The sequence below is a fragment of the Myxine glutinosa genome, chromosome 1 (assembly GCF_964187855.1).
Source record: "Myxine glutinosa chromosome 1, kmMyxGlut1.1, whole genome shotgun sequence".
In the NCBI taxonomy this organism is placed as follows: domain Eukaryota; kingdom Metazoa; phylum Chordata; class Myxini; order Myxiniformes; family Myxinidae; genus Myxine; species Myxine glutinosa.
The window spans coordinates 191,251,400-191,266,943 of NC_136261.1; the positions used below are offsets into that span (position 1 = coordinate 191,251,400).

At 41.8% G+C, this 15,544-nt stretch overlaps 1 protein-coding gene across 2 annotated transcripts in view; it reads right to left on the reverse strand.

Annotated features, from left to right (window-relative positions):
- LOC137432347 (receptor-type tyrosine-protein phosphatase-like N) overlaps positions 1-15,544 on the reverse strand; it is a 237,834-nt gene that overhangs the window by 50,617 nt on the left and 171,673 nt on the right. For both annotated transcript variants that reach the window (XM_078781553.1, XM_078781543.1), the window contains exon 10: positions 2,107-2,319. In XM_078781553.1, coding sequence (XP_078637679.1) covers positions 2,107-2,319 — 213 coding nt within the window. The remainder of the gene's footprint in view (positions 1-2,106; positions 2,320-15,544) is intronic.

A 15,544-nucleotide genomic window follows, 5' to 3' on the forward strand; every position in this document is an offset into this window, starting at 1 on the left:
TGCTGTATCATTAAGATGCTTTTTTGCAAACTTCATAAAGCTTTTGGATGCATCTTTTACAGTAATGGCTTTTTTCTTGCCACCTGTCCATCGAGGCTAAATTTGTGAAGGGAACGGGGTATTGTTGATTGATGAACACTGACTCCCATCTCAGACATAGAGCCCTGCAGATCTTTCAAAGTCATTGCTGCATTAAAAGTGACATCCCAAACCAGTTTCCTGTTTGCCTGGCTGCTGAGTTTATATGGGCGACTTGATCTGGGTGGAGTCTGGGTGGTATGATATCTCTTTCACTTCTTAATGATGGATTTCACCGTACTCAAAGGGATAATGAGTGACTTTGAAATCTTCTTATAGCCCTCTCCTGAATGGCGCTTCTCTACCACTTTATGTCTGACTTTTTTGGAAAGCTCATTGGTCCCTGGTTTGCTTTGTTGGTTAACCATGCAAGTTGCACCTTAAAACTCCTTAGCTAAGGGGGGAGCTTAATTTTTAAGTTAAACCACTGATTATAAACAGATGAAACTTATTGTACTTGTTTTGTAACCTTTAAAACAAAAACATTGCGCCTGAAGTGATTTTTGGTGAAGTACGCAAAGCGTTTGAATACTTATGGAACTGAGAATCATATGATTTTCTCTATTGATTTAACTTATTCACATTTTATCTGCATTTTTTTGAAGCTTCATCACTTTGGAGCAGTTTGAGAAGACTATATAATTATTAAGTTTGATTTGAAAGCATCGTGAAATAAACTCAGGTGGCTTCAAAATGTGAAAACTTTGGAGGAGGTGAATACTTTTGTAGGCCACTGTATATTAGAGTTTATAGTTGGGTTAGGAACCAAGCCCACAACAGATAGCTGAAAGGTATATGTGCTACCTCTGTATCATCTGGTCAGATTAAAAACGTATTTAGCGAATGAGTAGACAAAAAAGTAAACTAGAAAGCATCTAAAAATGCAAAGCCCGTCTGTGTCCGCTTGTATTCAGACTTCTTTTCCTTCCATATGCTAAACGTGACGAACACAGCTAAAAAATACAAAAAGACCTTGACCTTTTGACCTCAAAAGCAATCATCTTCAGTGACACAAAATGCAAAGCTTGCTCAAATTTCATGTCAATCAGATGGAAATTTATGATTTTGTGAACTTGACCTTTGACCTTCTTGACAGAACACAGGTTACACTCGATGAATTGGGTTATATTGGGTCACTGACATTTTGATATTTTAGATAATCTTTGACCTTTGATCTTCAATATGACCTTTGACCTTTTGGTTAAAAAAAAATCAGCTTCTAGCGTTTTATTGGTGAACCAATTCAGTCACAAAATATGCAAATTCTTACACTTTCAGGTCAATCGGATTAAAATTGATGATTTACAGTGATGCTGAGTTTTGACCTTTGGACAAAATTATCAATTTGGCTTCTCCATGTTCTCATAATAAAGCTCTATTGAAAATTATATGAGAAAAGGCTGAAATGGTTAAAAAGTTACAGCCCAGACACACGCACGCACAAACACACACACACACACACACACACACACACACACACACACACACATCTCGTTTTTTTTTTTCATTTCTGTTCCTCACAATTCTGTCTCTTATTCACAGACACACACACACACACACACACACACACACACACACACACACACACACACACACACACACACACACACACACACACACACACACATCCACACACACATACATCCACACACACAAATATATATGCACATATATACACATATATACATCCACACACACACACACATATGATTGCAAAACCCTGTCACCCGCTGTGCAGGGCATGGGATAAAAATTTACGGCCCGGACAGACACACAGACAGACACACATACAGAAGTTATTGTGAAACACCGTCTCCCGCTATGCGGGACGGGCTAACTAAAAGGTATGGAGCAAGGGGTTAAATGCAGGAAGAGGGTAAAACAATGAGTGGAATAAAGATTGGTGAGATAAGCTGAGACTTGCAATGTGCAGAAGAAAATAGGAAAGGAAACTGCTTGAAGCAACACAACAACTATTCCACACCAAACATAGGCCTCGACAACATAGCGAGTGTGATGTTATCGCACCTGGTAATCTGTTGGATGGTCAGTGCCAGGTTCCGTGTCCAAGCTTGTATAATCAGCCCTGCGTTTCCAGGAAGCACGTGAACGAGTAAAAAAGACCACTGCAGTGCCTGAGACTATGGCAAGTGCCAGCAGCACACAGAGAGTCAAAATGAGAGCTGGACGAACGCCACCATCTCTGTGGCCAGGCTGTGCCAGCCCCATGGTAATGGCGTGCTGTGGAAACAGTTGGGGCTTATTCAGATGAAGACATGACGATACTATGCACACAGTGTCTTCGGCTAACAGAGGGGTCTCAACATATTAAATCTCATGGACAATTGAGACATTAACAGATGTAATAATGTACTTTATAAGATAACTGTTGGTCTGTCTGTCTGTGTCTCCATTTTTCTCATAAACGTATGAACGGATCTTTGTAAAACTTTCCGAGGTTCATCAGTGAGTGCCTGGGAGTGTTTTAGGCCCAAATTTTTTTTTTTTTTTTTAAGGTTAGTTTTTTTGGATTTAAAAAAAAATCACTTTCGTGCCTAAGCTTTTTGACTAATGACAATTATATACAAGTACACATTCACATAAATAAATACTAAACAATTACCAGACATTTGAACATAAATAATAAAAATTCTGGAAGCAGTCGAAGTGGGTGGTAAGGCTTCTTCTTCTTCCTGAACCTCATCATACTTAACTCAGAAATGTGATCAACGGTACATTCAGCAGCATATATTCAACGAAAAGGTAAAATGATGATTTGACATTTGTGATGGATTCCGATTTGGATGTAATTGCTTTTCCATTATATTTGCCCTCATTTAAAATATGTTAATTAAATGTTTCTTTTTAATTTGAGCAATGCCGGGTACTCCAGCTATAAACACTTATATACTTTACTCGGGGTACAAATACAACTTTGTCTGGGGGGTAACATAGGCTACCTCATGCAGGGGTGTGGGGGACCAGGAGAGGGGTTTAAATTTTCCATGAAAATGTGTACCGTGTAGCACCACCTGGTGATGGTGGCAGAGGGTATTACAATTTCCTTTTTTACCTGTGCAACACTGAGGTTAGAGCACTCTGCATGGGTAAATTTTTCCTCCTTCCCTTCCACCCCTTCTCCAAAATAGAGGGGCCTGTCAAACCCCTCTCCCCCCCAAACATGTATATGTAGTATAGCTTGCCTTTCCCATCCCTTTCCCCTCACCTCTCTCCCCCGTCCCCTCCCTTCCTACTTCCACTCCCCCCACTCCCTTCCTCACACCTCCCTCTTCTGTTTCATCAATGGCGGTAAATTTCTAGGAAATTTACCGCCATTGATGCAGCGTCTTCTACACCACCTTATTTAATACATTACATGAGTTATTCGTGTATGTTGTTTGTGTCCTTTATGACATCCTTCAAACAGTAAATTTCCTGTTTGGAATGATTTTAAAATTTGTCTGACAGACAGCAGACAGAGTAAAAAAACTTGCACCTGTGCCTGAAGGAAGCGGTTCAGTTTGTCATTTTTAATATGAAATAGGCAAAGCCGAGAATGAACAAAACCCTTTAACATTACCTTTTAAAAACTTATAATTACCATTTAGAACCCTTTAGAATTAAACACTGTGGGATAGAAGGTTCTTCTTCTTCATTTTCTTACAGACAGATGGATATAGCCAAATAGTAAAGCGGCTTTACCGTTTAAAAATTATCTCACTTGTCTGCGCATGCGCGATCGGAACGAATTCAGAACCAAATTTCTGCTAAACTCCAGGTTTGTTTTCCAATTCGTGTTCAGAATTAAACATTCAATTTGGAATTAACTTCCTGGTATTAGGGGTTTTGCTCTGCCATGGTTTGATTCTCTCCTTATTAACCTCAGTCACCCTCATCAATCAATTTATGACTGTCAATAACAGTGATTACAGCTGGAAAGCCATTCTAAATGGAGTTCCACAGGGCTCTGTCATTGCTCCTCTCCTTTTTCTGCTGTTTGTTAATGACTTGCGTACATTCTTCTTCCCTTATGGTTAATGCTTACTCCGATCTAAAGAAGGTCTCCTCCTGGTTCAAATCAAACACACTTTCTATAAACCATAATAAAAGCAAGTGCATGCTCTTTTCCAATTCGATTAGATCTACGAACAGCACAAACCTTATTTAAACCGACAATATTCCCATTACTAAGGTTCACTCTGCTCAGTTTTTAAGAGTGATCATTGATGATAAACTCATCTGGTCTGACTACATCTCCTTTATCATGAAAACTGTTGCTCGTAACACAGGTGTTTTATATAGTTTACGTTCATTTATACCTTCTATCACTTTAAATTATCTTCACAATCCCCTGGTTTTACCTCACCTCAATTATTGTAATACTAGTAAAAAGCCCGTCAAATATGATGGGTTGGAATAGTTTATATGATGGTGCAGCCTCGCGAGTGTGCCAAAGTCTGAATCCTTGGCCTAGTATCAGGTGTGCTTGTATCTTTATTATTCATTAGACATCCTACAGATGTAAATGAACACTCTTTTTACTCTGTGTGCGTTGCCAATCGTATGCAGCGAATTTCACGTCCCTGCGCATTTTATTTATTGTTATTTTTAAAAATGCTTCTGTACACCGCCCTTGAGGCTCGGTTTGCAAGCCACCGTCTACATTTCCAATAGAAGAGACATAATTACTCCTTTATGGAAAATGTTTTTCGAGTTTGTTTTATCCTCAGAAATAGACCGTAGTGAACACACATTCGTGTTAAAAGATTGGCCTTTAAAACCCACCCTGATGAAGGGGGACAGACATCTGTACAAACACACAAACCGACATTGTGTTTGATATGGTAGATTGTATGGACACATTCCAACAACAAAAAGCTTCACTCACTCATTGTAGCTCAAAAAAGAGCCTTGAGGGTTTGTACCTTCTCTCATTTTCAAGACCACACTGCACCTGTTTTCGCCAGGTTTAACACACTTCTCACAATGATTTTAACAAATTGCACACAGCGGCCTGGGGTATTCATGTATAAGTATGTTGATCCATAACATTCTTCCCTGCACCTTTTCTTTTTACTTCACCTCAACACACAACACAGACACACATACTGTACTTATCACACCAAACCCTGCAACAATTTCTTCTTACCCAACACTCGCAAGTCATACTCAATGAATACAATGAGATTTTATGGTCTTCATCTCTGGAATTCTCTGACCGATTCCCTGATTCCCATTGTTTCAACGATTTCACAATTCCCATTCCACAATTCCCATGATTCCCTGACCGATTCCCATGAATCTTTGCTTTGCGACCTTCACTTGCATTACTATAACTAGTGGGGTCACCCGTGGGAATCCCACGGGCATGGATGTATACCGTTGTGATCGGTGCAGCCGTTTTTGCGGTACCCGGGACAATAAGGTTAGGCGGGAGTCCAAACCTGAAAATGCTGGAGACCAAAGCTGAAATTGGAAAAACAATATAGCCTATTTTACTCCAAGGGGTCCCAGGATTACCCACCCAAAATATCGTTGCGATCGGTTCAGCCGTTTTTGCGGTACCTGGGAACGAACGGACGGATAGACGGACGGACGGACATTTGGTGAATGACAGTAAGGTAGTTAAGGAATGTCGCCAATGTAATACCGAGATTGTATTATTGTATTATTTGTATTATTGATATAAATTGTATTATTGATTGCATTTATAACTGTTAAGTGTATGTATGCGTAAAAAGGGTCCTGGCAAATAACAAAGCGACGGACAAGTGAAACTGCAGCCATTAGCGAATGAATTAAAATTTTCATACAATAACTTTTTCATATCCCAATATGTAACATGTATGTCGATAGCATGAAACATTCCCCTGATGATGTTTCAAACAATTCTTGTATTTCAGTATTTTGTCCATTCTTGTGTTTACTTTTCCTCATAGTTCTTGTCTGGTAGTTGATAGTCTGTTGTTTAAGGCTTTAGCTTTTTGTGTCACAAATTCTGGTTAGTTTTGCGTTAATTTTTTTAGTGGTTTTTTGTGAAACTTTTTGTGTTTTAGCTTCTTGTGTCGCAAATATGTAAATTATTATTCCTTTTTACTTACTCTTGTACAGAGAATGGGAAAATAAATGGCTCATTCATTCAAATATAATGTTGCATACAATAAACAATTTGAAGCTACCTCTACATATTGCATGGGGAAAGTGATGGGAGGAGAGAGGATCAAAACCGGGGGCAATGCCACGTAACACGACTTTCAACCTAGTCTCATGTTTCTGCAAACACCAGCTTAAGGAAGTGCGTTTTCTGGAATTCTCCGTCTTATTACAGCCGCAACCTGTTCTTAGTTGACCATAGAGCCAAGCTGGCAGCCAAAGTCTGGCATCGCTGATGCATTCTTTTATCGGCTCAGTCCTTTCTAATTAATGCTCCAAGGCCTAAAAATGGTGCTGGTTTTTATTGCTAAAGTGTGATCAAGTGTGCTTCCTCACTATGGACTCGTGGCCTGACAAACCTATTTTGTGTTTCTGGGTTGTACATGCTAATCTGCCACCCCTTACTTATCTGATCCCCCAAATATCTATCTATATATATATATATATATATATATATATATATATATATATATATATATATATATATATATATATATATATATATATATATATATATATATATATATATACACAGTCACGTGAAAAAGTAAGTACACCCCATGTAAAGTTTTGACTTTTTCAACATATTTCAACATACAGCTATTTGATCTTCATTTCAACAATATTGACAGATAAAGGTGATATAACATAGCAAATATCATGAAACATTTACATTTTGTAGTCCATTGTATAATTTAAGCCTAGTGTTGGGCTAGCGGCTAGGGTGCCAGCTTAGGATCCCAGGATCCTGGGTTCGAATCCCGGTCGATCGCTGAATTAACGCCAGGGGGTTGACTCAGCCTGTCATCCTTCCGAGGTCGGCTAATTGAGTACCAGTTCACTGGTAATTCCCTGCTTGTCGTAAAAAGCGACAAAAAGGGTTGGCGGCAGGAAGGGCATCCGGCCGTAAAACATTGCTTCAAAAAGGGGACCAAAAAACAACAACAACCATGGTCCCCGTCCCAACCAACCCCCGACCCCCGCTTTGCGGGGAAAAATGGCCTCTAAATGTGGTTATTTTTTTATATATATATTGTATAATTTAAATAAAAAATAAATGCAAATTTCGCATGTGGAAAAAGTTAGTACACCCTTGGGTCTAATAGGTGGTATTGCCCCCTTTGGCAGAAACAACCTCAGTAGGCGTTTCTTATAACTGTCTACCAGTATCTGACATCGACTGGGAGAAATTTTTGCCCACTCCTCCATGCAGAATTCTTTCAGCTGTGCAATGTTTGAGGGGTTTCTTGCATGCACACAACACAACACACAACATGCATTTTAAAGGCCATTTTCCCTGCTAGAGCGGGGGTTAGCCTTGTGGTCCCCATGACAATCTTCTCCATTTTGCCCTATTTTCTGCATCTCTCCTTGTTAACCCCCTTGCCCGCATTTCTTCTTCCACCATCTTTAGCCAAGTCTTTCTCGGTCTTCCCCGTCTTCTACTTCCTTCTACATTCATTTCCATCACTCTTCTCAACCAGTCACTTTCATCCTTCCTCAACACATGACCAAACCATCTCAACCTGTTCCTCTTCACAGCATCAATCACAGGCTCTATTCCCATCATCTTTCGCAATTTATCATTTGTCTTCCTCTCTCTCAACGATACTCCGCACATCCGTCGAACCATTCGCATTTCCACCCTTTCCAACCTTCGTTGCTGCTCTACGTTCATTACCCATGTCTCGCTCCCATAAATCATAACACTTCTCACACATGCAGCATACACCTTTCCCTTCAGCTTCAACGACACTCCCCTCATCATCAGCACGCCACTCAATTCCCGAAACTTTTTCCATGCACATCTCACTCGAGCAACCGTTGCCGAGTCTGATCCACCTTCTCCATTCAGCATGTCTCCGAGGTAGCAAAATGTTTTCACACCTTCCAGCTTCACGCCATCTCCAAGATCCAACTCAACATTTCCTCCATCTGCAGCTCCCTCTGTGCACACCTTACATTTGAATGTAGCTGCCACACTGGTTAATGACCCTCTCAGACCACTACATTTTTGATGAACCCACTCAGCGCACATTGTGCACTGAATGGAGTTCACTCCGACACCCTTCCTACACACAGCACAGGGCCACTTCCCAGTTCTTTCCACCTCACCACATGCTTTACCACTTGCCATCACCTTCGTCTTTCCGATATTCACTTTCAGACCTTTTGTCTCCATACATTTGTCTTGTCTTTGTCTTTGTCTTGCATGCACAGCTCGTTTCAAATCCCCCCACAACATCTCGATGGGATTTAGATCCGGGCTTTGACTTGGCCATTCCAGAACCCTCCATTTCTTTGTTTTCAGCCATTCCTTGGTGGATTTACTGGTATGTTTAGGGTCATTGTCATGTTGCAAGGTCCACCCTCGGTTGAGCTTCAACTCTCCGACAGATGGCCTCACATTCTCCTCAAGCACCCTCTGTTACAATGAAGAATTCATAGTGGATTCTATGATGGTGAGCTGCCCAGGCCCTGATGCAGCAAAGCTGCCCCAAACCATAATATTTCCACCACCATGCTTTACAGTTGGTATCAGGTTGTTGTGGTCAAATGCTGTCTTTGGTTTTTGCCAAACATGTCTTCTGATACTGTGGCCAAATATCTCTACCTTTGACTCATCTGTCCAGAGCACATTGTTCCAGAAGTGCTGGTCTTTGCCTAGGTGTTCATTGGCAAACTTTAGTCTTGCCCTGATGTTCTTTCTAGACAGCAAAGGTTTCCTCCTGGCACACCTCCCATGTAGATCAAATTTGTGCAGCCTCTTTCTAATGGTAGACTCGTGCACTTTGACATCAACAGTAGCAAGAGCTACCTGTAGGTCCCGTGATGACATTCTGGGATTCCTAGAGACTTCTTTCAGCATCTTGCGGTCTTCTCTCGGGCTGAACTTGCTGGGGCGGCCTGGCCTGAACAAGTTGGCAGTTGTTTGGAATCTTCTCCACTTGTAGATGATCTTCCGGACAGTCGAATGATTGATTTCAAATTGTTTGGAGATCTTTTTAAATCCCTTCCCAGACTCGTAGGCATCTAGAACCTTCTTTCTGAAGGCCTCAGAGAGCTCTTTTGATCTCGGCATGGTGACGCCACACTTCAACAACAAAGAGCAAACCAAACTAAATGAATGAGGTTTAAATAAGACAGGTTCCTCAAAGATCCTCTCTGACGATGTTCTAATCATTTGCACCTGAGCTGGTGCACCTGATTCTAATTTTAGGTATTTGAAGTAGTGATAAATGTCGGGGTGTACTTACTTTTTCCACATGTGAAAATTGCATTTATATTTATTTAAATTATACAATGGACTACAAAATGTAAATGTTTCATGATATTTGTTATATTATATCACCTTTATCTATCAATATTGTTGAAATGAAGATCAAATAGCTGTATGTTGAAATATGTTGAAAAAGTCAAAACTTTACATGGGGTGTACTTACTTTTTCACGTGACTGTATATAGATATATATATATATATATATATATATATATATATATATATATATATATATATATATATATATATATATATATATATATATATATATATATATATATATATATATATATATATATATATATATATATATATATATTGTTACGAATTTGGTAGAGCAGAGTAGATCTGAGTAGGTAACATGCTTTGAGATGTCGCGATAAGGAACACTTCCTGTAATAAGTCATGTGTAGGTGTTTGTCGGGTTAAGATGTATGATTGTGAATCTACCAGGAGAGTCGTGTGTTAGTTAGTGTAGGGAATAATGAGTGGAGCCCTTGTCTGTCTCACCTGGTAGTCAAACCTTTGTCCATTATGGCACTGCAGACCACATAAACATTAGTTATGACCTTTAGTACAACACTAAATGACGCCCTTCCCCCCTGACATGACTTAGGAAGAAATCAGGCGAGAACACCGCCACAATTGGCCGCCACCATTTACACCTCTAAGAGGCCTACCCACCTCGCACAGCACATGCTATAACGCAAGGACCACGGAGTGGGGGACGAGAGTTGGAGTGATGCAGTGGGCGTGCACAGGGGCGAGTGTTTCTTTCTTTAATTCATCTCCCTCGTCTCGTGTTTGATATCTGTTGTGTGCGGGATCCCGATTTAGCTACCTTATTTTATTACCGGCGCATGTTTTTCCTGTCCTTGCCCTTTTCCTGAATAAACCCTTGCATTATTTTCTGTACATACTTGAATGCAGTTTACCACCTGATTGAATTGATCGTTAAGGCTGCAGGGACTTGCGCTGCTTCCCTCCATTCCGCGCGCTTAGGGGTTTTACATTTTGGAATCCGCCATTGAGCTTCCGCCTCGGAGTTAAAGCTTCGTTATCGGCATCCGCGATCGCCAGATATTAATTTCGGCGGTTGCGCGACAATATATATATACATAAACCACCTTTTGAGGTCATTTTTCCCCACAGAGCGCGGGATGGACAGCCGGATGCCCTTCCTGCCGCCAACCCTGTTAGTCGCCTCTTGCTACACGCAGGGAATTACCAATGCGACCTCTGCAACACTCAGGGAACTGGTACTCAATTTGCCGACCTCGGAAGGATGACAGGCTGAGTCAACCCCGCTGGCGTTAATTCAGCGATCGACCGGGATTCGAACCCAGGATCCTAGGTATCCTAAGCCAGCACCCTCACCGCTAAGCCAACACCAGGCTTAACTATATACAGACTTGGCATTAATATGGAATATTTTTTTTGTGTGGGTGAATTTACTTTTCAAGATGTCTTAGAACCAAAAGTTCATTGGAATTATGTTGAAATTATTCTAGATTTTGTCAATGTGACCTTTAAAAGAAACAAAAACCACATTTGACATTTCGAAACAAATAAATTGATCCTTGAAAGTGATGTAAACTGATATCGAACTCAATTCATGGACAGTACTGTGTTAAACTTCTGTACGTTTTCCAGAAGTATCTCTTTATTTTGCACATTAGCCAAAAAATTTTTTAACAAAAACAAAAGTTAAATTACGACTGGGATTACGGACAGTAAAATTACAGTTCAGTACTTCGTGTAACCCCCACGAGCATTCAGGAGAGCACGTACACGTTGAGGCATGCTGTTCACGAGATTTGCCAAGGTTTGGACAGGAATCGCTTGCCATGCAGTGACAATAGGCTGCTGCAATTCACGCACAGAGGTCAGCTGCTGGTCCAAGTGGTCGATTTGACGCGTTAATTCTGCCCACGAGTTCTCCATCGGATTCATATCCGGGGACATTGCAGGCCACTCCATATGTTCTACACCACGGTCAGCAAGAAAGTGTTGGATCATGCGAGCACGATGAGGCCGTGCATTGTCATCTTGGAAGACAAAGTTTCCTCGAAAGGCTGCACGAGCAAATGGAAGCAATGTTTCTTCCAGAATGGCCATGTACTTGAACTGGTTCAGGTTTCCATTCAGAACAACCAGGTCAGTTTTGCCCCCTGCATGAAAAGCAGCCCAAACGGTCACCCCACCACCTCCACCTTGGACTCTTGGCACTATACAATCTTTGTTGTAGGCTTCATGCACTTGTCTGCGCACCCGGACGTGGCCATCTTGACGATGGACCAGAAATCTAGACTCGTCACTGAAGATCACGTGATTCCAGTGTCCTGGCTGCCATTGACGGTGCTCTCTGGCCCACTGCAATCGGCGCTGGCGGTGTTGTCTGGTCAGGGGTGGCTTTCTCAGGGGACGCCTGGCACGATAACCTGCTTGAACCAGTCGTTGGTTGACTAGCCTTCTGGATACAGGCTCATTTGTCAGTGGCTGCCACTCAGCCCTAAGCCAATTAGCTGACTTGGTACGGCCATTGCGGACTAACCGGTGCAGCTGGCGATCATCCCTCCTTATGGTTCTGCGGGGACGTCCTGGCCTCGGTATTGGAGAAGGGACACCCCTCTGAGCATTTCGTTTCAGGATCTTTGATACCTGACCTTGAGTGATGCCATACTGCCGAGCAATAGCACGCTGTTTCATGCCGTAATTTCGTAAAGCCACCACTCCATGACAAACAGCATTGTCGAGTTGACGGACCATCTCCAGAGGAAGCGGCAATAACTTTTGGAGACGTGCAGCAGTTGTTTTCCACTAATACAGAACGCAACAACCCTTGTATACCCGACTGTGAAGCCAATCATCAAATGCACCTGTCCGTACATTTTGCCACGCCACCTGTGATATAATCCTGTTGTTGACTTCTTGCTGCGACAGACAATCAGTGACATGGTTCTTTTAACAAATAAATCACCAAAGTGTAAAAGAAACTCACCAGATTGATATACTGAGTTAAGAAAGTAAAGCCAAGTCAAGAAAGAAAAAAAATTCCATATTAAATGCCAAGTCTGTGTATTACCTGGGCAACACTGGGGCATGTATATATATATATATATATATATATACACAAAGAATTAAGTTAAGCACCCCCCCGTTTTTTTACAACCTCGCACATTACAAGTTTGTTGTCGTCAAAACAGTGTAATATACCCATGATATTGCTATATTTTCTGGAGAAGTGATATTATGGTCACATAAAAACATAACAATCATGCCGTTTTCAATATTTTATTCTGAATAATTTAAGGTGAAATTTTTTGGGAATTTTAGGCATATTTTCACCTCAATTTAAGTATGGAGCTATAGGTCCATCACGGACAGTGTGGATGACGTTTATGTTTTCTAACGTACAGTCATTGTTCTGAGAAGACCTCTAGCGATCTTTGCGTCAATAACGTGTGTAGGACCCACGTGATCGGATGGAGCAAGGTGCTGTGACAACCATCCCCTGGCCTGCGTACAGTCCTGACCTGAACCCCTCGAGCACGTTTGGGACATGTTGGGACGACAAATTGCGAAGATGGTCCCTCCAATAGCCAATCTGGATGAATTGGAACGTGCATTACATCGGGAATGGAACAACCTGCCACAGCAACGCATACGACGGCTTACAGGGTCTATGAGACGTAGGGTTGAGTCAGTGATCCGATCACGTGGGTCCTACACACGTTATTGACGCAAAGATCGCTAGAGGTCTTCTCAGAACAATGACTGTACGTTAGAAAACATACACGTCATCCACACTGTCCGTGATGGACCTATAGCTCCATACTTAAATTGAGGTGAAAATATGCCTAAAATTCCCAAAAATTTTCACCTTAAATTATTCAGAATAAAATATTGAAAACGGCATGATTGTTATGTTTTTATGTGACCATAATATCACTTCTCCAGAAAATATAGCAATATCATGGGTATATTACACTGTTTTGACGACAACAAACTTGTAATGTGCGAGGTTGTAAAAAAACGGGGGGGTGCTTAACTTAATTCTTTGTGTATATATATATATATATATAATGTTTCCATGGTTTTGCTTCTAATTGAAAAAGGAGGTGCATACATGTCATATAACGACGAATTTTACAACTGATCAATCAAATCACCATTTAGTTTATTATGCCAATTTTTTACACTTTTTATTGTGAAATTAGCATCTCCATTGATGTAAGGAAGATGTTTGTAACCCTATGAAAAAGCCTGTAGCCATATTTGTTCTCATATCTGGATTTTTCATGAGTTGTTGATGATTAACAGCCAGTATGACAAAATACAAGGGCAGACGGGTGTGGTTTGGAAAATGCTCCATTATAAATAACAACACTCATGCTGAATAAGGCAACCTTCTGCCTAATTAGCGTCACCCCACAATCCCCCGCAGGAGGAGTTCTGCCTTTGATTAATGGTGAGCTGGGCTTGGGCCCTTAGTATGTAAGGGAGGTCTGAATTCCCTGGTGGCCTAAGTAATCTGAGGATTATGGCACTGCTGGGAGAGGAAGGAGGAGAATGGGTGAAGGGGAGAGAATGAATGGGGGAGAGACAAAGAGGGAGGAGGGAGGAATGGGTAGAAAAAACAGGGGCAAGGATGTGGAAATACATTCCTTGGAGTCAATAGAGGTAATGAGGAATGTCTTTGGCAATACGAGGGTTGCTCAGGAATTGATTTTTGTGGCGAAGGAGGGTTCAGGGAGTTTTACTTTATCTATATGTGTATATATATATATATATATATATATATATATATATATATATATATTGTTGCGGTTCTGAGAAAGTGTACATATTTGATTAATAAAGGTTAAAGGTTTTGCCCCCATAGTTAGTCCACATGCAACATGTAGGTCACCTTAGAACGTTAGTCATTTCTTAGTATATGTGAGATAAGGCCATTTCCAATAGTGATACCTGCATTGTGTAAAATAAATCAATAAGAGTAGGCCCCGTTCATTTTACAGCCCACCATCCAATCGACCTCATTGCACACCATCCAGTCTGCGCCCCATGCCCCATTGCGCCCATCCAGTCTGCACCCCATTGCCCCTCGCATTAGGATGCTCAAACCAGTCCAAATGTCACGAGGTAAGGCCTGAAAAGGGGGCGGAGCGCGAGGTCGGGGATGTGGCCACGTCAAGCAGACATCAAGAGCGGAGCCGGTAAGACCCCAACAACCAACCAGGGCTCAGTGGGCATGGCCTAAGGGGCGTGGTCAGTGCGCGTCGGGCACATTCCAGAGGGTTCGCGGGGCGGCGCTATATAATCATGCACGCAAAGCCCTTCCACAGGACTCGCGTGATAAGGACTGTGCGGAAAGGACTGATGAGCGAGGGGCTTTGTAAGAAGATTTATGCGGTTTATGAGCACTTGAGGATATTCGCGCATTACAAAGGACTGGGGAGTATATGCGCTTTACAAAGGACTTGCACGATTGCGGTGTGATCAAGAGGACTATCATGTTTGGCACTGATTGCAAGAACTCGTTGGGGGTTTGGCTTTGGGCTTGCTGAGACCACCAGTATAACTGCCCAGCCGGTTCGTTTATTACGTACGCGGCTAAGCCGTGGAATAACCACCCAGCCTAGCTCACCTTTCCCATATAATTGCCCGATCCGCGCCAACGACACGCGGAGAGCTTGCCTGCCGTCTACCATCGTCTTCGTGGTACGAGTCGGGGACCGGAGCGAGCTGTGGACGCGATCCTTTGGACCATCGTCTGACCATCTACAAACCCCGTGTGAGTCTGAGTGCGAACGGGCCCATGTCTGGGATTAAGTATAAGACTGTTATTAAGGCTGCACTGTGTATTCTGTACTTCTCCTTCTTCCTGTGTAAATAATTAATAAACCAATCTGTTCTCCCTTTTCCTCTTGATTCGACCGTCTTAGTGATTTCTCCATTGGGTAAACGTGGCACGATTCGGAACCGCTTGGATCGGGTTAGTTCCTGTTAACGGCCCGAATCGCAGCTCGC